The sequence below is a fragment of the Oncorhynchus keta genome, chromosome 22 (genome assembly GCF_023373465.1).
Source record: "Oncorhynchus keta strain PuntledgeMale-10-30-2019 chromosome 22, Oket_V2, whole genome shotgun sequence".
Taxonomy (NCBI): Eukaryota; Metazoa; Chordata; class Actinopteri; order Salmoniformes; family Salmonidae; genus Oncorhynchus; species Oncorhynchus keta.
Genome location: NC_068442.1, coordinates 43,189,026 through 43,214,983, shown reverse-complemented (window position 1 = coordinate 43,214,983; position 25,958 = coordinate 43,189,026). Strand labels below are relative to the sequence as shown.

At 46.2% G+C, this 25,958-nt stretch overlaps 1 protein-coding gene and 1 long non-coding RNA gene across 19 annotated transcripts in view; both read right to left on the bottom strand.

Moving 5' to 3' along the window:
• The window catches only part of LOC118401526 (FYVE and coiled-coil domain-containing protein 1-like), a 45,280-nt gene that overhangs the window by 5,542 nt on the left and 13,780 nt on the right, over positions 1 to 25,958 (bottom strand). The window contains exons 9-16 of the mRNA XM_052475808.1: positions 25,270 to 25,362; positions 22,708 to 22,826; positions 20,814 to 20,981; positions 10,403 to 10,552; positions 7,489 to 7,724; positions 5,942 to 6,095; positions 2,247 to 2,339; positions 1,790 to 2,000 (exon numbers count right to left, since the gene is read on the bottom strand). Of these exons, the coding sequence (XP_052331768.1) occupies positions 1,790 to 2,000; positions 2,247 to 2,339; positions 5,942 to 6,095; positions 7,489 to 7,724; positions 10,403 to 10,552; positions 20,814 to 20,981; positions 22,708 to 22,826; positions 25,270 to 25,362 (1,224 nt within the window). The remainder of the gene's footprint in view (positions 1 to 1,789; positions 2,001 to 2,246; positions 2,340 to 5,941; positions 6,096 to 7,488; positions 7,725 to 10,402; positions 10,553 to 20,813; positions 20,982 to 22,707; positions 22,827 to 25,269; positions 25,363 to 25,958) is intronic.
• LOC127910658 (uncharacterized) lies at positions 14,098 to 16,730 on the bottom strand. 18 transcript variants are annotated; one of them, XR_008075640.1, is made up of 7 exons: positions 15,433 to 16,730; positions 15,173 to 15,367; positions 14,783 to 15,107; positions 14,588 to 14,717; positions 14,393 to 14,522; positions 14,263 to 14,327; positions 14,098 to 14,132 (listed from the first exon to the last, which is right to left on the bottom strand). It is a non-coding gene; the product is annotated as an uncharacterized LOC127910658 (long non-coding RNA). The 18 variants fall into 18 exon arrangements; XR_008075627.1 differs by lacking the exon at positions 14,263 to 14,327 and having other exon boundaries at positions 14,102 to 14,197; positions 14,328 to 14,522; XR_008075636.1 differs by lacking the exon at positions 14,098 to 14,132 and having other exon boundaries at positions 14,223 to 14,522; positions 14,783 to 14,912; positions 14,978 to 15,107.

Below are 25,958 nucleotides of genomic sequence, written 5' to 3'. Positions count from 1 at the left end.
GTAAAAAAGCTAACGTTTTAAGTTCCTTGCTCAGAACATGAGAACATATGAAAGCTGGAGGTTCAATATTCCCAGTTAAGAAGTTTTAGGTTGTAGTTATTGGAATTACGACACGTCAACTATTTCTCTCTATACCATTTGTATTTCATATACCTATGACTATTGGATGTTCTAATAGGCACTTTAGTATTGCCAGCATTAGCTCTGGAGTTGATAGGATTGAAGTTATAAACCGCGTGTGAATCAAGCATTGCTAAGAGCTGTCGGCAAACGCAGTAAAGTTTGAATGAATGCTTATGAGCCTGCTGCCGCCTACCCCCGCTCAGTCAGACTGCTCTATCAAATATCAAATCATAGACTTAATTATAATATAATAAACACAGAAATACAAGCCTTTGGTCATTAATATGGTCAAATCTGGAAACTATCATTTCGAAAAACGTTTATTCTTTCAGTGAAATACAGAACCGTTCCGTATTTTATCGAACGGGTGGCAACTCTAAGTCTAAATATTTCTGTTACATTGCACAACCTTCAATAATATGCCATAATTACGTAAGATTCTGGCAAATTAGTTCACAACGAGCCAGGTGGCCCAAATTGTTGCATATACCCTGACTCTGCGTGCAATGAACGCAAGAGAAGTAACCCAATTTCCCTAGTTAATATTGCCTGCTAACATTAATTTATTTGAACTAAATATGCAGATTTAAAAAAAATTACTTCTTTGTAATGATTTTTAAAAAGGCATTGATGCTTATGGTTAGGTACATTCGTGCAACGATTGTGCTTTTTTTGCGAATGCGCTTTTATTAAATCATCCCCCGTTTGGCGAAGTAGGCTGTGTTTCGATGCTAAATTAACAGGCACCGCATTGATTATATGCAACACAGGACCAGCTAGATAAACTAGTAATATCATCAACCATGTGTAGTTAACTAGAGATTATGTGAAGATTGATTGTTTTTTATAAGATAAATGTAATGCTAGCCAGCTACTTACCTTGGCTCCTTGCTGCACTCGCGTAACAGGTGGTCAGCCTGCCACGCAGTTTCCTCATGGAATGCAATGTAATCGGTCATAATCGGCGCCCAAAAATGTCGATTACCAATTGTTATGAAAACTTGAAATCAGCCCTGCCTATTAATCGGTCGACCTCTAGTCCACAGTTAATTCCCTGGAGTGCAATGGACTACCTGAGCTGCACCAGGCTGTTTGCTCTACTTTAGGTGAAAGGTCAATAAAGAGTTCTGTTCTCAGCAGGGGGAGCTCCTCTCTCATTTACACTGCTCTCGGGTGAAGCTTCCCCTAGGTACAGATTTAGAATAATCTTTCCGTTCCCAATCCAGAATTTAAACATTAGTTTGGGAAATGCAAAACTGACCAAAGATCAGCGTCTAGTTGCAACATCATCCTACACTATTTAGACTCAACGAGGGTTATTATTTGCTACTGGGATAATCTGCAGCAACAGTCCTCCTAATCACGGCCCTGGAGAGCAACAGGCCCAGCACTAACACAGTATGTATCAAGCGTCTCCCAGTAGGAATGCTGATTTAGGATCAGTTTAGCCTTTTAGATCATAATGAACAAGCTTACATGGACAGGGGCGGGTGATCCTAGATCAGCACTCCTACTATGAGACACTTGATATATACAGCCCCTGATTCAACTCATCTTAGTCTTGATGACTGCACAAAATCCTGCTTGTACCTCCAATAGCTCTTTAGGTCCAGGGTTAGTGACTGACCACTGGTCTATGAGCGGAGCTGGTCCATAGTGGTCCTACCTTGGACTGTTCCACCGGGACGTCGGTGGTCTCACGGTATACCACGCTGAAAGAGATACTCTTGGGCTCCGAGGAGAACACCCAGCTCACGGTAGGCCCACAATCGACCACGGCGATGTTGATCACGCTGTAGCAACTGGACTTGACAAAGAGCTCTCGGGAGCCATCGCCAAACTGAGAGATGTCTTCGATGCTGAGAGGGACAACCAGCCTGCAAACACAACCAGATAGCAGAGGAAGAGTAGGCATTGATTTGACTGAGATTACAACTTGAGTTTTCACACACAATACACTGGCAGTCTTAGCCAGGATTTGGTTTCGTGATCAGGGTAGGTATTGTGGAAAAAGGAAGTACTGGCAGAGGAAGCTGTAACGGTAGTGCTTTTATTTCCAACATACATGTGTGTGTGATTGTGTGTGTGCAATTGTGTCTGTGCGCGCAAGGTTCTAGACTCACGTGACTTCTCCAGACTTGAGAAGGGTGATCTCTGTGTCCTGCACAGTGGGTACATTCTCTTCCGGGTCGTCTGGGGACACTGCTCCTGTGCCTCTGCAGGTCGTGGGTCATATTACAAAAGACGGTATTGATTTACCACAAAGCTCCTCATAACCACATACAGTGGGGCAAAAAAGTATTTAGTCAGCCACCAATTGTGCAAGTTCTCCCACTTAAAAAGATGAGAGAGGCCTGTAATTTTCATCATAGGTACACTTCAACTATGACAGACAAAATGAGAAGAAAAAAATCCAGAAAATCACATTGTAGGATTTTTAATGAATTTATTTGCAAATTATGGTGGAAAATAAGTATTTGGTCAATTACAAAAGTTTATCTCAATACTTTGTTATATACCCTTTGTTGGCAATGACAGAGGTCAAATGTTTTCTGTAAGTCTTCAAAAGGTTTTCACACACTGTTGCTGGTATTTTGGCCCATTCCTCCATGCAGATCTCCTCTAGAGCAGTGATGTTTTGGGGCTGTTGCTGGGCAACACGGACTTTCAACTCCCTCCAAAGATTTTCTATGGGGTTGATATCTGGAGACTGGCTAGGCCACTCCAGGACCTTGAAATGCTTCTTACGAAGCCACTCCTTCATTGCCCGGGCGGTGTATTTGGGATCATTGTCATGCTGAAAGACCTAGCCACGTTTCATCTTCAATGCCCTTGCTGATGGAAGGAGTTTTTCACTCAAAATCTCACGATACATGGCCCCATTCATTCTTTCCTTTACACGGATCAGTCGTCCTGGTCCCTTTGCAGAAAAACAGCCCCAAAGCATGATGTTTCCACCCCCATGCTTCACAGTAGGTATGGTGTTCTTTGGATGCAACTCAGCATTCTTTGTCCTCCAAACACGGCGAGTTGAGGTTTTACCACCGTTCTTGTGATCATTTTTAGCCCACGGGGTGAGATCTTGCATGGAGCCCACGATCGAGGGAGATTATCAATGGTCTTGTATATCTTCCATTTCCTAATAATTGCTCCCACAGTTGATTTCTTCAAACCAAGCTGCTTACCTATTGCAGATTCAGTCTTCCCAGCCTGGTGCAAGTCTACAGTTTTGTTTCTGGTGTCCTTTGACAGCTCTTTGGTCTTGGCCATAGTGGAGTTTGGAGTGTGACTGTTTGAGGTTGTGGACAGGTGTCTTTTATACTGATAACAAGTTTAAACAGGTGCCATTAATACAGGTAATGAGTGGAGGACAGAGGAGCCTCATAAAGAAGAAGTTACAGGTCTGTGAGAGCCAGAAATCTTGCTTGTTTGTAGGTGACCAAATACTTATTTTCCATCATAATTTGCAAATAAATTCATTAAAAATCCTACAATGTGATTTTCTGGATTTTTTTTCTTCTCATTTTGTCTGTCATAGTTGAAGTGTACCTATGATGAAAATTACAGGCCTCTCTTATCTTTTTAAGTGGGAGAACTTGCACAATTGGTGGCTGACTAAATACTTTTTTGCCCCACTGTACCTACTGTGCCTATTGGCTGATTAACACTATGGGACTGACCAGAACCGTACCGTGCTGTGCTGGACCACATTTTGCTTTCACATTGTCCTTTCCAGCACGGTTCTAGTATTTATGGTGGATATGTAACCTGGCCCAGTTCAGCTAGACTTGGCTCCTGTGTAACCTGGAACAGTACAGCTAGACTTGGCTAAGCTTGGCTCCTGTGTAACCTGGAACAGTACAGCTAGGCTTGGCTCCTGTGTAACCTGTCCCAGTACAGCTAGACTTGGCTCCAGTGTAACCTGGAACAGTACAGCTAGATATGGCTAAGCTTGGCTCCTGTGTAACCTGGAACAGTAAAGCTAGGCTTGGCTCCTGTGTAACCTGGAACAGTACAGCTAGGCTTGGCTCCTGTGTAACCTGGCCCAGTACAGCTAGGGCTTGGCTCAGCGTGGCTCCAGTGTAACCTGGCCCAGTACAGCTAGGGCTTGGCTCAGCTTGGCTCCAGTGTAACCTGGCCCAGTACAGCTAGGGCTTGGCTCAGCTTGGCTCCAGTGTAACCTGGCCCAGTACAGCTAGGCTTGGCTCAGCTTGGCTCCAGTGTAACCTGTCCCAGTACAGCTCGGGCTTGGGTCCAGTGTAACCTGGCCCAGTACAGCTAGGGGTTGGTTCCAGTGTAACCTGGCCCAGTACAGCTAGGCTTGGCTCCAGTGTAACCTGGCCCAGTACAGCTAGGGCTTGGCTCAGCTTGGCTCCAGTGTAACCTGGCCCAGTACAGCTCGGGCTTGGGTCCAGTGTAACCTGGCCCAGTACAGCTAGGGCTTGGGTCCAGTGTAACCTGGCCCAGTACAGCTAGGGCTTGGCTCAGCTTGGCTCCAGTGTAACCTGTCCCAGTACAGCTAGGGCTTGGGTCCAGTGTAACCTGGCCCAGTACAGCTAGGTTTGGCTCCAGTGTAACCTGGCCCAGTACAGCTAGGGCTTGGGTCCAGTGTAACCTGTCCCAGTACAGCTAGGGCTTGGGTCCAGTGTAACCTGGCCCAGTACAGCTAGGCTTGGCTCCAGTGTAACCTGGCCCAGTACAGCTAGGGCTTGGCTCCAGTGTAACCTGGCCCAGTACAGCTAGGGCTTGGGTCCAGTGTAACCTGGCCCAGTACAGCTAGGCTTGGCTCCAGTGTAACCTGGCCCAGTACAGTTAGGGCTTGGGTCCAGTGTAACCTGGCCCAGTACAGCTAGGCTTGGCTCCAGTGTAACCTGGCCCAGTACAGTTAGGGCTTGGGTCCAGTGTAACCTGGCCCAGTACAGCTAGGGCTTGGGTCCAGTGTAACCTGGCCCAGTACAGCTAGGGCTTGGGTCCAGTGTAACCTGGCCCAGTACAGCTAGGGCTTGGGTCCAGTGTAACCTGGCCCAGTACAGCTAGGCTTGGCTCCAGTGTAACCTGGCCCGGTACAGTTAGGGCTTGGGTCCAGTGTAACCTGGCCCAGTACAGCTAGGGCTTGGGTCCGGAAGGGGATCGACTAGATCACCAGAAGGATACAAAGTGAAAGTGTGACAGGTAAAGCTCTTTATTTCGAAGGTTTCTCAGATGACTGAGAAACCTGTAAAGGGAGGGACTTATTGATGGCTACGGTGAGTTACAAATCTATTTTTTGGAATGATCTTGGGTGACATCGCTCACTTTGTTCATGGTGTGTTTTTTGATTACGACACCCCTCACAGACAAGGGTCCAATCAAGCCGAAGCAATATCTGAGATTAGAATATTCTCCAAAACGGGAGACGATGACATAAGAAATCACACTTATAAATGTGGATGTCTTAAATCGCACCTCTGGATGCATAAACTCACAGTCATGTTCTCTCCCATTGTTTACACCTGGGGTTCTCCTTGGTCTGCTCATGCCTTCCATTTACATTAATTTCAGCAGCAGGTGTTCATAAATGGAAGGCAGCAGAATGTGTGAAGGTCACACTGAACTTTTTGTCTTTCAGAGATTTGAGAGAGAGTTTGTCATGACTTTGACATGACTGTTTGAGAGAGAGTTTGTCATGACTGGACACTTGGACTGTGAATGCTGTGTTTGTGTGTGTATGTGTACGTACACATTTGTGTGTGTGTGTGTGTATGTGTACGTACACATTTGTGTGTGTGCGCGCGGGCGTGTTTTATTTGGCTATCTGTCCACGTCTGGTTGCACTCACATGTCTAGCGCCCCCAGTGGCCGCGCGTCCTGTTCTCCCTCCAGTGAACCGCCTGTTGTTTGGGACAGTGAGTCGCTGTCGTAGGTCCCGTTCACTTCCTCCTGCGTGATGATGTCATAGGCCGCGTCATCAGACTTGGCGCTGGGGTCCGACACTGCACAGGACGTCAAACCAGTCATGTACCTGTAACACTTTACTGTAGCCTCTAATGTATACATTCATAAAGCCTTCATAAGAGCTACATAAGACATGACAGGAAGTCAAACCTATGCCTATTCCAATAACAGACAGTCATACACGTTTTACACAGAGAAAAGCCATTGTTAAGATAACATTGTGTGTTTATGCACAACAGATTGTGATCACCAAGGCTTTTCTCTTGATGTACTTTACCAGCCTGTCTACTATCCTCAGAGGTAGACGTGTTGCCAACTCATTTTCAGGGTAAGTTGCTAGAGGCAGGTTGATTTGTAATGACGTAAAACTGCGTCATTACATAGAATACACAATAACGTTACTCAAATTGACTGGCCATCTCTGCAAAAAAATATGATTTGACATTTGTTCAGGTACAGACTCGCACGTGTTGTGACTGACTGTGTGACAGAGAAAATCGCTTTTGTCTCATTTAGAGGGAAAATGCTGCATTTTAGCGTTTGAGTCACCTTTCAGAATTTGCTAAAAGTTCCAAATACATTTTTTAAAGTAGCTAAATTTGTTGCTAGGTGCTGTTTGAAAAAAAAGTTGCCAGGGTAGTCTGAAAAGTTGCTAAATACAGCAACGAAATTGCTAAGTTGGCATCACTGGGTAGACGTATATCCTATATGTTCAAGCTCTTCTCTTTTTATATGGGCATAATCATAGCATTACATATAAAATCCCTATTCATTTAATAGGATCTTTATGGGCCTAATAGTGAAGATATGTTGTTTAACTTTGAAAATGTATTAGCCTACCTTTTAATGTGGCATAAACACAACAAGTCATGATGTTTTTATCCGATTGTCAAACAATTACTCCAAAGGGCTTGCCTGACGACTCAAACTGAATTATTCCGCTGCATTATGTTCACTAGATACTTTTTGTGGCCACTTCAAAATGAGGGGTGTTGTGCAAAACAAAACAAGAGTATTGGGACAAATTCACTTATATGTGTATTCAAGTTGTCAAAAGTTTAGTCTTCAGTCCCATATTCCTAGCACACAAGGACCTCATCAAGCTTGTGACTCTACGAACTTGTTGGATGCATTTGCTGTTTGTTTGTGTTGGTTGTGTTTCTGATTATTTTGTGGCCAATAGCAATGAATGGTAAATAATGTATTGTCATTTTGGAGTCACTTTTATTGTAAATAAGAATATAATATGTTTCTGAACACTTCTACATCAATGCGGATGCTACCATGATTATGGATAGTCCTGAATGAATCATGAATAATGATGAGTTACAGAGGCATAAATATCATACCCCCCCAAAAATGCTAATGGTAATGGTGAGATATTAGCATGTCTTGGGGGTATGATATTTGAGCGTTTGCATATGTGTGTACATCTCACCTTTAACCCTGGGAGTGGGTTTGTAGGGGGCTGGTTCAGGGGGTGAGTGAGGACCAAAACTGGGGGAGGTGGCTGGGTATCGGAGGGGCTCAGCTCACCCTCGGTGAACCTCTCCACCACGGCGCTGTGCTGGGAGTAACACTCCCTGCAGCAACGCTCCTTCTTCCCACTGTGCTTGGTCATCACAAAGTTGTTACTACAGTAGTAGCAGAAGACACGTCCACACAGTCTGAAACAAGAAGAGTGTACTGTAGTATTATAACACTGTGGAACATTCACCCAAAACCTGAAACCTCTCAGATTTTCTCATTTTCTGGAAACTATTGTACAACAGTTCAATAGAGCGGAGCACCTTTTCTCTCAACATCAATTCAAGAGTTACATTGAAATGACCAGTCAGACCGAAGTCTGTGGAAGCCACGATACAAGCAAAACAAAGTCTCCGACTCTCTTTGACGTGTCCAGTCAGCTCTAAAAGCAATACAAGCACTACCATTAAAGCTTCCTCTGCCAGTACCTCAATTACCTCGACACCGGTGCACCCGCACATTGCCTCTGTACCGGTAACCCCTGTATTTAGCCTCCACATTGACTCTGTACCGTAACACCCTGTATAAAGCCTCCACATTGACTCTGTACCGGTACCCCCTGTATATAGACTCCACATTGACTCTGTACCGGTACCCCCTGTATATAGCCTCCACATTGACTCTGTACCGTAACACCCTGTATATAGCCTCCACATTGACTCTGTACCGTAACACCCTGTATATAACCTCCACATTGACTCTGTACCGGTACCCCCTGTATATAGCCTCCACATTGACTCTGTACCGGTACCCCCTGTATATAGCCTCCACATTGACTCTGTACCGGTACCCCCTGTATATAGCCTCCACATTGACTCTGTACCGGTACCCCCTGTATATAGCCTCCACATTGACTCTGTACCAGTACCCCCTGTATATAGCCTCCACATTGACTCTGTACCGGTACCCCCTGTATATAGCCTCCACATTGACTCTGTACCAGTAACCCCTGTATATAGCCTCCACATTGACTCTGTACCGGTACCCCATGTATATAGCCTCCACATTGACTCTGTACCGGTACCCCCTGTATATAGCCTCCACATTGACTCTGTACCGGTACCCCTGTATATAGCCTCCACATTGACTCTGTACCGGTACCCCCTGTATATAGCCTCCACATTGACTCTGTACCGGTACCCCCTGTATATAGCCTCCACATTGACTCTGTACCGGTACCCCCTGTGTATATCCTCCACATTGACTCTGTACCGGTACCACTGTATATAGCCTCCACATTGACTCTGTACCAGTACCCCCTGTATATATCCTCCACATTGACTCTGTACCGGTACCCCCTGTATATAGCCTCCACAGAGACTCTGTACCGGTACCCCCTGTATATAGCCTCCACATTGACTCTGTACCGGTACCCACTGTATATAGCCTCCACATTGACTCTGTACCGGTACCCCCTGTATATAGCCTCCACATTGACTCTGTACCGGTACCCCCTGTATATAGCCTCCACATTGACTCTGTACCGGTACCCCCTGTATATAGCCTCCACATTGACTCTGTACCGGTACCCCCATGTATATAGCCTCCACATTGACTCTGTACCGGTACCCCCTGTATATAGCCTCCACATTGACTCTGTACCGATACCCCCTGTATATAGCCTCCACATTGACTCTGTACTGGTACCCCTGTATATAGCCTCCACATTGACTCTGTACCGGTACCCCCTGTATATAGCCTCCACATTGACTCTGTACCGGTACCCCCTGTGTATAGCCTCCACATTGACTCTGTACCGGTACCCCTGTATATAGCCTCCACATTGACTCTGTACCAGTACCCCTGTATATAGCCTCCACATTGACTCTGTACCGGTACCCCCATGTATATAGCCTCCACATTGACTCTGTACCGGTAACCCCTGTATATAGCCTCCACATTGACTCTGTACCGGTACCCCCTGTATATAGCCTCCACATTGACTCTGTACCGGTACCCCGTGTATATAGCCTCCACATTGACTCTGTACCGGTACCCCTGTATATAGCCTCCACATTGACACTGTACCGGTACCCCCTGTATATAGCCTCCACATTGACTCTGTACCGGTACCCCCATGTATATAGCCTCCACATTGACTCTGTACCGGTACCCCCTGTATATAGCCTCCACATTGACTCTGTACCGATACCCCTGTATATAGCCTCCACATTGACTCTGTACTGGTACCCCTGTATATAGCCTCCACATTGACTCTGTACTGGTACCCCCTGTATATAGCCTCCACATTGACTCTGTACCGGTACCCCCTGTATATAGCCTCCACATTGACTCTGTACCGGTACCCCCTGTATATAGCCTCCACATTGACTCTGTACTGGTACCCCCTGTATATAACCTCCACATTGACTCTGTACCGGTACCCCCTGTATATAGCCTCCACATTGACTCTGTACTGGTTCCACATGTATACAGCCCCGCAATTGTTATTTACTGCTGCTCTTTAATTATTTGTTATTCTTATCTCTTCCCTTTTTGGGGAATTTTCTTTAAACTGAATTGTTGGTTAAGGGCTTGTAAATAAGCATTTCACTGTATTCAGCGCATGTGACAAATAACATTGGTTTGACTTTACTTCCTTTTCCCACTACACATGCACTGATCACTAATCCAAATCTCGGCCAAGACTGGCAGTGTATTGTGTGTGAAAACACAAGTTGAAATCTCAGTCAAATCATTGCCTACTCTTCCCCTGCTATCTGGTTGTGTTGCTAGTAGCGCTTAACATGTCGTCCATTGTTCCTGTAACAAGACATAACAAGGCCATCTCGTGAGTCAGCGCTCTCTCTGTGCCCACCTGCAGTTATGTCGGCGTAACCACCAGGTGAAATGGGCCTGGCAGCCCAGGCAGTGGGTGGTCTCCTTGTCCTGCAACAACCGCTCCTCTGCCCACAGCTTCTGCTCAAACTCCAGAGCGTCCGATTTCTGCCACAGAACATCCTTATCCCTGCAGGAGCACAGACACACACACACAATACATTTTTTATGTTTGGATCCAGCATCGAAGTACAAAGGACCCAAAAGATCACAAACACACAGACAGATAGACACCCAAAGACACACACACACAGACAGATAGACACCCAAAGACACACACACACAGACAGATAGACACCCAAAGACACACACACACAGACAGATAGACACCCAAAGACACACACACACAGACAGATAGACACCCAAAGACACACACACACAGACAGATAGACACCCAAAGACACACACACACAGACAGATAGACACCCAAAGATCACAAACACACAGACAGATAGACACCCAAAGACACACACACACAGACAGATAGACACCCAAAGACACACACACACAGACAGATAGACACCCAAAGACACACACACACAGACAGATAGACACCCAAAGACACACACACACAGACAGATAGACACCCAAAGACACACACACACAGACAGATAGACACCCAAAGACACACACACACAGACAGATAGACACCCAAAGACACACACACACAGACAGATAGACACCCAAAGACACACACACACAGACAGATAGACACCCAAAGACACACACACACAGACAGATAGACACCCAAAGACACACACACACAGACAGATAGACACCCAAAGACACACACACACACAGACAGATAGACACCCAAAGACACACACACACAGACAGATAGACACCCAAAGACACACACACACAGACAGATAGACACCCAAAGACACACACACACAGACAGATAGACACCCAAAGACACACACACACAGACAGATAGACACCCAAAGACACACACACACAGACAGATAGACACCCAAAGACACACACACACAGACAGATAGACACCCAAAGACACACACACACAGACAGATAGACACCCAAAGACACACACACACAGACAGATAGACACCCAAAGACACACACACACAGACAGATAGACACCCAAAGACACACACACACAGACAGATAGACACCCAAAGATCACAAACACACAGACAGATAGACACCCAAAGACACACACACACAGACAGATAGACACCCAAAGACACACACACACAGACAGATAGACACCCAAAGACACACACACACAGACAGATAGACACCCAAAGACACACACACACAGACAGATAGACACCCAAAGACACACACACACAGACAGATAGACACCCAAAGACACACACACACAGACAGATAGACACCCAAAGACACACACACACAGACAGATAGACACCCAAAGACACACACACACACAGACAGATAGACACCCAAAGACACACACACACAGACAAATAGACACCCAAAGACACACACACACAGACAGATAGACACCCAAAGACACACACACACAGACAGATAGACACCCAAAGACACACACACACAGACAGATAGACACCCAAAGACACACACACACAGACAGATAGACACCCAAAGACACACACACACAGACAGATAGACACCCAAAGATCACAAACACACAGACAGATAGACACCCAAAGACACACACACACAGACAGATAGACACCCAAAGACACACACACACAGACAGATAGACACCCAAAGACACACACACACAGACAGATAGACACCCAAAGACACACACACACAGACAGATAGACACCCAAAGACACACACACACAGACAGATAGACACCCAAAGACACACACACACAGACAGATAGACACCCAAAGACACACACACACAGACAGATAGACACCCAAAGATCACAAACACACAGACAGATAGACACCCAAAGACACACACACACAGACAGATAGACACCCAAAGACACACACACACAGACAGATAGACACCCAAAGACACACACACACAGACAGATAGACACCCAAAGACACACACACACAGACAGATAGACACCCAAAGACACACACACACAGACAGATAGACACCCAAAGACACACACACACAGACAGATAGACACCCAAAGACACACACACACAGACAGATAGACACCCAAAGACACACACACACAGACAGATAGACACCCAAAGACACACACACACAGACAGATAGACACCCAAAGACACACACACACAGACAGATAGACACCCAAAGACACACACACACAGACAGATAGACACCCAAAGACACACACACACAGACAGATAGACACCCAAAGACACACACACACAGACAGATAGACACCCAAAGACACACACACACAGACAGATAGACACCCAAAGATCACAAACACACAGACAGATAGACACCCAAAGACACACACACACAGACAGATAGACACCCAAAGACACACACACACAGACAGATAGACACCCAAAGACACACACACACAGACAGATAGACACCCAAAGACACACACACACAGACAGATAGACACCCAAAGACACACACACACAGACAGATAGACACCCAAAGACACACACACACAGACAGATAGACACCCAAAGACACACACACACAGACAGATAGACACCCAAAGACACACACACACAGACAGATAGACACCCAAAGATCACAAACACACAGACAGATAGACACCCAAAGACACACACACACAGACAGATAGACACCCAAAGACACACACACACAGACAGATAGACACCCAAAGACACACACACACAGACAGATAGACACCCAAAGACACACACACACAGACAGATAGACACCCAAAGACACACACACACAGACAGATAGACACCCAAAGACACACACACACAGACAGATAGACACCCAAAGACACACACACACAGACAGATAGACACCCAAAGACACACACACACAGACAGATAGACACCCAAAGACACAAACACACAGACAGATAGACACCCAAAGACACACACACACAGACAGATAGACACCCAAAGACACACACACACAGACAGATAGACACCCAAAGACACACACACACAGACAGATAGACACCCAAAGACACACACACACAGGTGGGCGGTTAAGGCGTCAGCATGCTTCAGTCCCGCTGTCGGCTAGCCGAAGTCGGCTCGTTGAACCAAACAGGTGTGCTCACATAAAAGACATTCACTTGAAAAACACGGAAAAAGCGTCAATAGTACTGTTTGTCTATTTTGAGATGCCGTAGCCAGGATTCACTTCCTCACAATATTCAGAATTACTCTAAAATAATTTAAGAAATCTGTCATTAACTTTGACGTTTTGGACGGGAAGATCTTTGTCACGTGATTTTACATCTAACTAAGATGTTTGGAACAGTATTTCTCAATGACTAAATGTGCATGAAAACGAGTCGTCTCTCGTTGAATGACAAGAAAGACTTTACTGAAGAATCCCTACTGTTGACCAATCACCGATGTAGGGGAGTATACTTTGGCTACCAACTTCGGCCTGCCTCAAGAAAAAAATTTGTGCCCGAACAACCGGAAAAAAACCTAAGTAAATCCAAAACTAACAAAAACATCACAAAACGTTGTCATAATATTTGCACAAACTCTTCCGTCTGGGAAGCATGCGGATGCCTTTAGAGGGCAGGACCTGCTGTTAAAACAACACAGTTACATCTGTCTGGGAAGCATGCAGATGCCTTTAGAGAGCAGGACCTGCTGTTATAACAACACGGTTACATCCGTCTGGGAAGCATGCGGATGCCTTTAGAGGGCAGGACCTGCTGTTATAACAACACAGTTACATCCGTCTGGGAAGCATGCGGATGCCTTTAGAGGGCAGGACCTGCTGTTATAACAACACGGTTACATCCGTCTGGGAAGCATGCAGATGCCTTTAGAGAGCAGGACCTGCTGTTATAACAACACGGTTACATCCGTCTGGGAAGCATGCGGATGCCTTTAGAGAGCAGGACCTGCTGTTATAACAACACGGTTACATCCGTCTGGGAAGCATGCAGATGCCTTTAGAGGGCAGGACCTGCTGTTAAAACAACACGGTTACATCCGTCTGGGAAGCATGCAGATGCCTTTAGAGGGCAGGACCTGCTGTTATAACAACACAGTTACATCCGTCTGGGAAGCATGCGGATGCCTTTAGAGGGCAGGACCTGCTGTTATAACAACACGGTTACATCCGTCTGGGAAGCATGCAGATGCCTTTAGAGGGCAGGACCTGCTGTTAAAACAACACGGTTACATCCGTCTGGGAAGCATGCGGATGCCTTTAGAGAGCAGGACCTGCTGTTAAAACAACACGGTTACATCCGTCTGGGAAGCATGCGGATGCCTTTAGAGGGCAGGACCTGCTGTTATAACAACACGGTTACATCCGTCTGGGAAGCATGCAGATGCCTTTAGAGGGCAGGACCTGCTGTTAAAACAACACGGTTACATCCGTCTGGGAAGCATGCAGATGCCTTTAGAGGGCAGGACCTGCTGTTATAACAACACGGTTACATCCGTCTGGGAAGCATGCAGATGCCTTTAGAGGGCAGGACCTGCTGTTAAAACAACACGGTTACATCCGTCTGGGAAGCATGCGGATGCCTTTAGAGAGCAGGACCTGCTGTTATAACAACACGGTTACATCCGTCTGGGAAGCATGCAGATGCCTTTAGAGAGCAGGACCTGCTGTTAAAACAACACAGTTACATCCGTCTGGGAAGCATGCGGATGCCTTTAGAGAGCAGGACCTGCTGTTAAAACAACACGGTTACATCCGTCTGGGAAGCATGCGGATGCCTTTAGAGAGCAGGACCTGCTGTTAAAACAACACGGTTACATCCGTCTGGGAAGCATGCAGATGCCTTTAGAGAGCAGGACCTGCTGTTAAAACAACACGGTTACATCCGTCTGGGAAGCATGCGGATGCCTTTAGAGGGCAGGACCTGCTGTTAAAACAACACGGTTACATCCGTCTGGGAAGCATGCGGATGCCTTTAGAGGGCAGGACCTGCTGTTATAACAACACGGTTACATCCGTCTGGGAAGCATGCAGATGCCTTTAGAGGGCAGGACCTGCTGTTAAAACAACACGGTTACATCCGTCTGGGAAGCATGCAGATGCCTTTAGAGAGCAGGACCTGCTGTTAAAACAACACAGTTACATCCGTCTGGTTGTTCCCCTCTTGATCATCAGGATATTGTCTGCTCAGTTAGGTTTTTTTAGGCATGGTTTCTTTGTAATCAGTGAATCATATATGTGTGTGATTTGTGTGTATTTGAGGACTAAATTTAGTGTCCACCTGCTCATGGACTCTCTAACATCCTCAAGGACTGCGGTTGAAAACGAGCTAAAACTGTCACTTTTACTGAAACGTCGATTAATGTGTACTGTCCCTGTAAAAATGAACTCAATAAAGTCAACAAAATCATTATTCATGCTATTCTGATTATATTGTCCTAATCTAATTTTACATGCACTTCCAACGACCCCCTGTTCTGATGTACTGTACGTCTCTCTGCCAATGAGCAGTTGGAATATAAAAAAAATGTAGGAGTAAATTAAGACAAACAAAAAATATTGTGGTTAAATAAGGACACCCCAGGGGAGCTGGCATTGTGTTTTATGCCCTACAGGGGATGAGAGCTATGCAAATAGGAGAGACACACACACACACAGAGAAACACACACACATATACACAGATACACACACATAGAGAGAGAGAGAGAGAGAGAGAGAGAGAGAGAGAGAGAGAGAGAGAGAGAGAGAGAGAGAGAGAGAGAGAGAGAGAGAGAGAAAGAGACACACCCAGACACAGAAAAAGAGAGAAGGAGCGAGAGAGCAATGCCTGCCAAAAAAACTGAAAATTCATAAGTAGACGAGAGCTGTCGCTTTCTGTTCCCTCTTAATATCCCCCTCTCGCTGTCTTCCTTCTTGATATCCCCCTCTCGCTGTCTTCCTTCTTGATATCCCCCTCTCGCAGTCTTCCTTCTTGATATCCCCCTCTCGCAGTCTTCCTCCTTGATATCCCCCCTCACTGTCTTCCTCCTTGATATCCCCTCTCGCTGTCTTCCTCCTTGATATCTCCTCTCGCTGTCTTCCTCCTTGATATCCCCTCTCGCTGTCTTCCTCCTTGATATCCCCTCTCACTGTCTTCCTCCTTGATATCCCCTCTCACTGTCTTCCTCCTTGATATCCCCCCTCGCTGTCTTCTTCCTTGTTATCTTGGGATTCTTTCTGAATTCCGAATGGACTACTCCTAGGCAAAGATCCCTCCTTTATGTCAGATCCCTCCCTCCCTCCTTTATGTCAGATCCCTCCCTCCCTCCTTTTCATCAGATCCCTCTCTCCCTCCTTTATGTCAGATCCCTCCCTCCCTCCTTTTCATCAGATCCCTCTCTCCCTCCTTTATGTCAGATCCCTCCCTCCCTCCTTTTCATCAGATCCCTCTCCCTCCTTTATGTCAGATCCCTCTCTCCCTCCTTTATGTCAGATCCCTCTCTCCCTCCTTTATGTCAGATCCCTCCCTCCCTCCTTTCATCAGATCCCTCTCTCCCTCCTTTATGTCAGATCCCTCCCTCCTTTATGTCAGATCCCTCTCTCCCTCCTTTATGTCAGATCCCTCTCTCCCTCCTTTATGTCAGATCCCTCCCTCCCTCCTTTCATCAGATCCCTCTCTCCCTCCTTTATGTCAGATCCCTCTCTCCCTCCTTTATGTCAGATCCCTCCCTCCCTCCTTTATGTCAGATCCCTTCCTCCCTCCTTTATGTCAGATCCCTCCCTCCCTCCTTTATGTCAGATCCCTTCCTCCCTCCTTTATGTCAGATCTCTCCCTCCTTTATGTCAGATCCCTTCCTCCTTTATGTCAGATCCCTCCCTCCTTTATGTCAGATCCCTCCCTCCTTTATGTCAGATCCCTTCCTCCTTTATGTCAGATCCCTCCCTCCTTTATGTCAGATCCCTCCCTCCTTTATGTCAGATCCCTCCCTCCTTTATGTCAGATTCCTCCCTCCTTTATGTCAGATCCCTTCCTCCCTCCTTTATGTCAGATCCCTTCCTCCCTCCTTTATGTCAGATCCCTTCCTCCCTCCTTTATGTCAGATCCCTCTCCCTCCTTTATGTCAGATCCCTTCCTCCCTCCTTTATGTCAGATCCCTCTCTCCCTCCTTTATGTCAGATCCCTCTCTCCCTCCTTTATGTCAGATCCCTCTCTCCCTCCTTTATGTCAGATCCCTCTCTCCCTCCTTTATGTCAGATCCCTCTCTCCCTCCTTTTCATCAGATCCCTCTCTCCCTCCTTTATGTCAGATCCCTCTCTCCCTCCTTTCATCAGATCCCTCTCTCCCTCCTTTATGTCAGATCCCTCTCTCCCTCCTTTATGTCAGATCCCTCTCTCCCTCCTTTATGTCAGATCCCTCTCTCCCTCCTTTATGTCAGATCCCTCTCCCTCCTTTATGTCAGATCCTTTTTTATGTCAGATCCCTCTCTCCCTCCTTTATGTCAGATCCCTCTCTCCCTCCTTTATGTCAGATCCCTCTCTCCCTCCTTTATGTCAGATCCCTCCCTCCCTCCTTTTCATCAGATCCCTCTCTCCCTCCTTTATGTCAGATCCCTCTCTCCCTCCTTTTCATCAGATCCCTCTCTCCCTCCTTTATGTCAGATCCCTCCCTCCCTCCTTTTCATCAGATCCCTCCCTCCCTCCTTTATGTCAGATCCCTCTCTCCCTCCTTTATGTCAGATCCCTCCCTCCCTCCTTTTCATCAGATCCCTCTCTCCCTCCTTTATGTCAGATCCCTCTCTCCCTCCTTTATGTCAGATCCCTCTCTCCCTCCTTTATGTCAGATCCCTCTCTCCCTCCTTTATGTCAGATCCCTCTCTCCCTCCTTTATGTCAGATCCCTCTCTCCCTCCTTTATGTCAGATCCCTCTCTCCCTCCTTTTCATCAGATCCCTCTCTCCCTCCTTTATGTCAGATCCCTCTCTCCTCCTTTATGTCAGATCCCTCTCTCCCTCCTTTATGTCAGATCCCTCCCTCCCTCCTTTTCATCAGATCCCTCTCTCCCTCCTTTATGTCAGATCCCTCTCTCCCTCCTTTTCATCAGATCCCTCTCTCCCTCCTTTATGTCAGATCCCTCCCTCCCTCCTTTATGTCAGATCCCTTCCTCCCTCCTTTATGTCAGATCCCTCTCTCCCTCCTTTATGTCAGATCCCTCCCTCCCTCCTTTTCATCAGATCCCTCTCCCCTCCTTTATGTCAGATCCCTCCTCCTCCTTTATGTCAGATCCTTTATGTCAGATCCCTCCCTCCCTCCTTTATGTCAGATCCCTCCCTCCCTCCTTTATGTCAGATCCCTCCCTCCCTCCTTTATGTCAGATCCCTCCCTCCCTCCTTTATGTCAGATCCCTCTCTCCCTCCTTTATGTCAGATCCCTCCCTTTTCATCAGATCCCTCTCCCTCCTTTATGTCAGATCCCTCCCTCCTTTATGTCAGATCCCTCTCTCCCTCCTTTATGTCAGATCCCTCCCTCCCTCCTTTATGTCAGATCCCTCCCTCCTTTATGTCAGATCCCTCTCTCCCTCCTTTATGTCAGATCCCTCCCTCCCTCCTTTTCGTCAGATCCCTCCCTCCCTCCTTTATGTCAGATCCCTCCCTCCTTTATGTCAGATCCCTCTCTCCTTTATGTCAGATCCCTCTCTCCCTCCTTTATGTCAGATCCCTCCCTCCCTCCTTTATGTCAGATCCCTCCCTCCCTCCTTTATGTCAGATCCCTCCCTCCCTCCTTTATGTCAGATCCCTCCCTCCCTCCCTCCTTTTCATCAGATGCCTCCCTCCTTTTCATTAGATCTCTCCCTCCTTTATGTCAGATCCCTCCCTCCCTCCCTCCTTTTCATCAGATCCCTCCCTCCTTTTCATTAGATCTCTCCCTCCTTTATGTCAGATCCCTCCCTCCCTCCCTCCTTTTCATCAGATCCCTCCCTCCCTCCTTTTCATCAGATCTCTCCCTCCTTTATGTCAGATCCCTCCCTCCTTTATGTCAGATCCCTCTCTCCCTCCTTTATGTCAGATCCCTCCCTCCCTCCTTTATGTCAGATCCCTCCCTCCCTCCTTTATGTCAGATCCCTCCCTCCTTTTCATCAGATCTCTCTCTCCCTCCTTTATGTCAGATCTCTCCCTCCTTTATGTCAGATCCCTCTCCCTCCTTTATGTCAGATCCCTCCCTCCTTTATGTCAGATCCCTCCCTCCCTCCTTTATGTCAGATCCCTCTCTCCCTCCTTTATGTCAGATCCCTTCCTCCCTCCTTTATGTCAGATCCCTCCCTCCTTTATGTCAGATCCCTCCCTCCTTTATGTCAGATCCCTCCCTCCCTCCTTTATGTCAGATCCCTCCCTCCTTTATGTCAGATCCCTCCCTCCCTCCTTTATGTCAGATCCCTTCCTCCCTCCTTTATGTCAGATCCCTTCCTTCCTCCTTTATGTCAGATCCCTCCCTCCCTTTTCATCAGATCCCTCTCTCCCTCCTTTATGTCAGATCCCTTCCTCCCTCCTTTATGTCAGATCCCTTCCTCCCTCCTTTATGTCAGATCCCTCCCTCCCTCCTTTATGTCAGATCCCTTCCTCCCTCCTTTATGTCAGATCCCTTCCTCCCTCCTTTTCATCAGATCCCTCCCTCCCTCCTTTATGTCAGATCCCTCCCTCCTTTATGTCAGATTCCTCCCTCCTTTATGTCAGATCCCTTCCTCCCTCCTTTATGTCAGATCCCTTCCTCCCTCCTTTATGTCAGATCCCTTCCTCCCTCCTTTATGTCAGATCCCTCTCCCTCCTTTATGTCAGATCCCTCCCTCCTTTATGTCAGATCCCTCCCTCCCTCCTTTATGTCAGATCCCTCCCTCCTTTTCATCAGATCCCTTCCTCCCTCCTTTATGTCAGATCCCTCCCTCCTTTATGTCAGATCCCTCCCTCCTTTATGTCAGATCCCTCCCTCCCTCCTTTATGTCAGATCCCTCCCTCCTTTTCATCAGATCCCTCTCTCCCTCCTTTATGTCAGATCCCTCCCTCCTTTATGTCAGATCCCTTCCTCCCTCCTTTATGTCAGATCCCTCTCTCCCTCCTTTTCATCAGATGAGACTGTCAGGGGTGAGATGGCATTACAAAGACCCACACTGTGCTCGCTATGGGAGAGCATCCTCAGAGGACACACTCCCCACAGGACTCAGCCAAGAGGGTAGAACCAGACCTTGCTATCTGATCACCCAAACGAAGGCAGAAAACAACAACACCCTTTCCAGTTTCTAAACAAAAGCCTGTCTTAGATCTACAGATCAAAGGTTCAGCTGTCACTTTGTCTTTTTCTTCCCGTGCTCAGGATAGTGCAGAGGAGGGACTAGGTCGTACTTGATAAGTTCGATGAGACGCTCCTCCAGGGTGCTCTTGGTTCGGTATAGGTCGTCGATCTCTGCGGTCGTCCTAAGGTAATAACTACGTTTGTCCACCTCGGCCTGCTCCAGTTTCTGCTTTAGCTCCTCACACACCGCCTGGACCGTTGAGAGAGCCTCCTCAGCACTAAATGACAGAGAGATAAGGGTGAGAAAAATATTAAAGTACAAGGAAGCATGGTCAATCCAACATCTGCAGTGGCCGTACAGCATTTACTGCGATGCGGACTCCACAAAAGTCAGAGCATTCATACTTCTTGCGCTTCGCGGAGCAGAGCCAAGCTGTTCTGAAGGAAGTTCTCAAGGAAGTTAGATTGTATTTATACAGGACCTCCTGCCCCCACCTACCATCAACCAATCATGTCAATGCGGAGCTATACGGAGCCCTTCGCAGTGCGGAGCTATACGGAGCCCTTCGCAGTGCGGAGCTATACGGAGCCCTTCGCAGTGCGGAGCTAGCTCGATTTGGCCGTCGCAAGCCTCCGGAGGCTCCGCAATTGTATCACACTCTCTGTACAGAGCCTCTGGATCGAATTTCTGGATTAAGCATAAATTGGCTTTAACTGTCCACTGAATATTTGTACAAGTTAATATTCTCTTAACTCATCGCAAATAATGTTGTTGACTTGACCTATACTAGTATATGTGGCCAAAACATAAATTGGAGAAAAAACACTTTAAAAACCCCACCTCAAATTTGTATCTCAAAAAGATTGTTTAAAAAATGCTTGCTATTTCCTCATAGAGCATGATGTCATGTTGGCTTGTTGGCTGAGCTGGCCAATGAGAGGTCTACTTCCATGAATATTTTAATGACTGGTATACGCCCACCCCATTTTGTTGTTGTGGTACTCCCACATATTTCCAACACATGACAGCTGCTTTTTAACATACTTAATAATAACAACTTGAAATGAATTATAGGCCATATTTCATAGAAATCTTGAAATACTGGACAGTTACTTTAAGAGAATGGAAGATGGAGTGCGTACGACTACAGCCCCGGGCGTACTCAGTCCTCCTTTTCCTGTAGTCCACAATCATCTCATTAGTCTTGGTTACATTGAGGGGTAGGTTTTTATTCTGGCACCACCCGGCCAGATCTCTGACCTTCTCCCTATAGGCTGTCTTGTCGGTGCTCAGGCCGACCACTGTTATGTCGTCTGCAAACTTAATGATGGTGTTGGAGTCGTGCCTGGCCATGCAGTCGTGGGTGAACAGGGAGTACAGGAGGGGACTGAGCACGCACCCCTGGGGGGCTCCGGTGTTGAGGATCAGCGTGGCAGATGTGTTGCAACCTACCCTCACCACCTGGGGGCGGCCCATCAGGAAGTCCAGGATCCAGTTGCAGAGGGAGGTGTTTAGTCGCAGGTTGAATGCTGAGCTGTAGTCAATGAATAGCATTCTCGCATTAGTGTTCCTTTTGTCCAGGTGGGAAAGGGTAGTGTGGAGTGCAATAGAGATTGCATCATCTGTGGATCTGTTTGGGCGGTATGCAAATTGGAGTGGGTCCCTGGTCTCTGGGATAATGGTGTTGATGTGAGCCATTACCAGCCTTTCAAAGCACTTGGCTACTGATGTGAGTGCTACGGGTCTGTAGTCATTTAGGCAGGTTGCCTTTGTGTTTTTGGGCACAGGGACTATGGTGGTCTGCTTGAAACATGTTGGTATTACAGACTCAATCAGGGACATAATCTTTGACTTTCTTTGAAGAAAATAGCAGACAGAATTGTCTTGTCGATTCTGTACGATGCGTTTATAAAAACCTTAAGACGGGCTACTTAGCTCATCTAAATGGAAAGGTTGTTTTCTGTGTGGGGTATAATAGGTAAATGCCGGGGTTACAGCCTTACCTGGTGACAGAGTCTCTTAGGTGCTGAATCTCTCCCTCACTCTGACAAATGGCTGCTTCGGACTTTGTAATGTGAGCATCCTTCTCTTCAATCAGTCGTGAGTACTCTTCATTCACCCCCTTCATCAAACATAATCATAACATGCAGTAGTTATAAAAATAGAACCAAAAAACTTTCAGAAACAGGTGTTTGATCGGTTGATAAATTAATACAGACCAAGGATTAAGAAGTCTACAGAGGAGCGATGCTTTGTAAATGAACAGCCTATCTCTCTCCTTCACTCAGATAGCACAGTACAGGCAGATTAATTACAACGTGTCACATCCTGTCTAGGCAAGGACAGGAAGGAGATTAAGAGCACTCTGCTCTCTGTTTTATCATACTCGGCTGATGAACACCGAACTCTAATCTGTTTCGTATTAATTAACCCGGTCAAGTGTGTACAGGCCTGCTCTTCTTTCATATTCATTTCTTTGCCCTCTCTCATATGTATTCCTAGGCATCTCTAATGAAAACGTAAAAACATACGCCAGAGCAGACAGGCTGGACGTGTGCACATCTGACTTTGTCATCCACCCAATTATATGATCATCTTATGAATTCTTATCACTGATTCTTTGCTTTCAGCTATTTCAATGTCAGCTATTTCAATTGGGTCTAAAGACAGTGCTGAACAGACATGCCATGTAGCCAATCATTTTTTCTCTGCCAGTGTTTCCCAAAGTGTTTTACTGTATGTATCTTGATTGTGATTTATTAGGATCCCCATGGTGACGCCAATGGCGACAGCTAGTCTTACTGGGTTCCGGCATATAACGAAATATACATTACAGACAAAAGACATTACAGACAAAAGACATTACAGAGAAAATACATTACAAGACAAAGGATTGTAGACTGTCTGTTATATTGCACTCTTGTCATACTGTGCATTCGGAAAGTATTCAGACCCTTTGACTTTTCCCACATTTTGTTATGTTACAGCCTTATTCTAAAAAGGATTAAATAAGAAAAAAATCATCACGATACCCCCTATTGACAAAGCGAAAACAGGTTAAGACATTTTTGCAAATGGATTACAAATAAAAAACAGAAATACCTTCCTTCTATACATAAGTATTCAGACCCTTTGCTATTAGATTTGAAATTGAGCTCAGATGCATCCTGTTTCCATTGATCATCCTTGAGGTGTTTCTACAACTTGATTAGAGTCCACCCGGGGTAAATTCAATTGATTGGACATGATTTGGAAAGACACACACCTGTCTATATAAGGTCCCACAGTTGACAGTGCATGTCAGAGCAAAAACCAAGCCATGATGTCAAAGGAATTGTCCGTAGAGATCTGAGACAGGATTGTGTCGAGGCACAGATCTGGGGAATAGTAACAAAAAATGTCTGCAGCATTGAAGGTCCTCAAGAACACAGTGGCCTCCATCATTCTTAAATGGAAGAAGTTTGCAACCACAAGGACTCTTCCTAGAGCTGTCCGCCCAGCCAAACTGAGCAATCGGGGGAGAAGGGCCTTGGTCAGGGAGGTGACCAAGAACCCGATGGTCACTCAGACAGAGCTCCAAAGTTCCTCTGTGGAGATGGGAGAACCTTCCAGCCGGAAGCCACTCCTCAGTAAAAGGCACATGACAGCCCACTTGGAGATTGCCAAAAGACACCTAAAGACTCTCAGACCAGACTCTCTGGTCTTATGAAACCAAGATTTAACTCTTTGGCCTGAATGCCAAGCGTCACGTCTGGAGGAAACCTGGCACCATCCCTACAGTGAAGCATGGTGGTGGCAGCATCATGCTATGGGGATGTTTTGCTCAGGACCTCAGACTGGGGCAAAGGTTCACCTTCCAACAGAACAACAACCCTAAGCACACAGCCAAGACAACCAAGGAGTGGCTTCGGGACAAGTCTCTGAATGTCCTTGAGTGGCCCAGCCAGAGCCTGGACATGAACCAGGTCGAACATAACTGGAGAGACCTGAATAATATAATAATAATATAATATATGCCATTTAGCAGACGCTTTTATCCAAAGCGACTTACAGTCATGTGTGCATACATTCTACGTATGGGTGGTCCCGGGATTGAACCCACTACCCTGGCGTTACAAGCGCCATGCTCTACCAACTGAGCTACAGAAGGACCGAAAATAGCTGTGCAGTGATGCTCCCCATTCAACCTGACAGAGCTTGACATGATCTGCAGAGAAGAATGGGAGAAACTCTCCAAATACAGGTGTGCCAAGCTCGTAGCGTCATACCCAAGAAGACTGAAGACTGTAATCACTGCCAAAGGTGCTTCAACAAAGTACTGAGTAATACTTATGTAAATGTGATCATTTCAGTTGTTTTTTTATTGTAAATTTGCAACAATTTATTGAAACCTGTGTTTTCTTTGTCATTATGAGGTATTGTGTGTAGATTGATGAAGAAGAAAAAAACATTTAATATATTTTAGAATAAGGCTGTATTATAACAACATTTGGAAAAATACAAGGGGTCTGAATACTTTCTGAATGCACTGTATGTGAATAATGTGAAGAGGTGAAGATACAGACCTCTAACTCTGAGACTTTGGCCTCCAGACCGGACACCTTTTCCTGCTCTTTTGGCAGCTGGACTCTCAGTTTCCCCAGCTCATCATTCACACTCTGGATAGATGGAGAGTAAAACACACAGGTGTTCAAATGAAGAGTAAAACACAGGTGTTCTAATGGAGCGTAAAACACACAGGCATTGTAATGGAGAGTAAAACACACAGGTGTTCAAATGAAGAGTAAAACACAGGTGTTCTAATGGAGAGTAAAACACACAGGCGTTCTAATGGAGAGTAAAACACACAGGTGTTCTAATGGAGAGTAAAACACACAGGCGTTCTCATGGAGAGTAAACCACACAGGTGTTCTAATGGAGAGTAAACCACACAGGCGTTCTAATGGAGAGTAAAACACACAGGTGTTCTAATGGAGAGTAAAACACAGGTGTTCTAATGGAGAGTAAAACACACAGGTGTTCTAATGGAGAGTAAAACACACAGGTGTTCTAATGGAGAGTAAAACACACAGGTGTTCTAATGGAGAGTAAAACACACAGGTGTTCTAATGGAGAGTAAAACACACAGGTGTTCTAATGGAGAGTAAAACACACAGGTGTTCTAATGGAGAGTAAAACACACAGGTGTTCTAATGGAGAGTAAAACACACAGGTGTTCTAATGGAGAGTAAAACACACAGGTGTTCTAATGGAG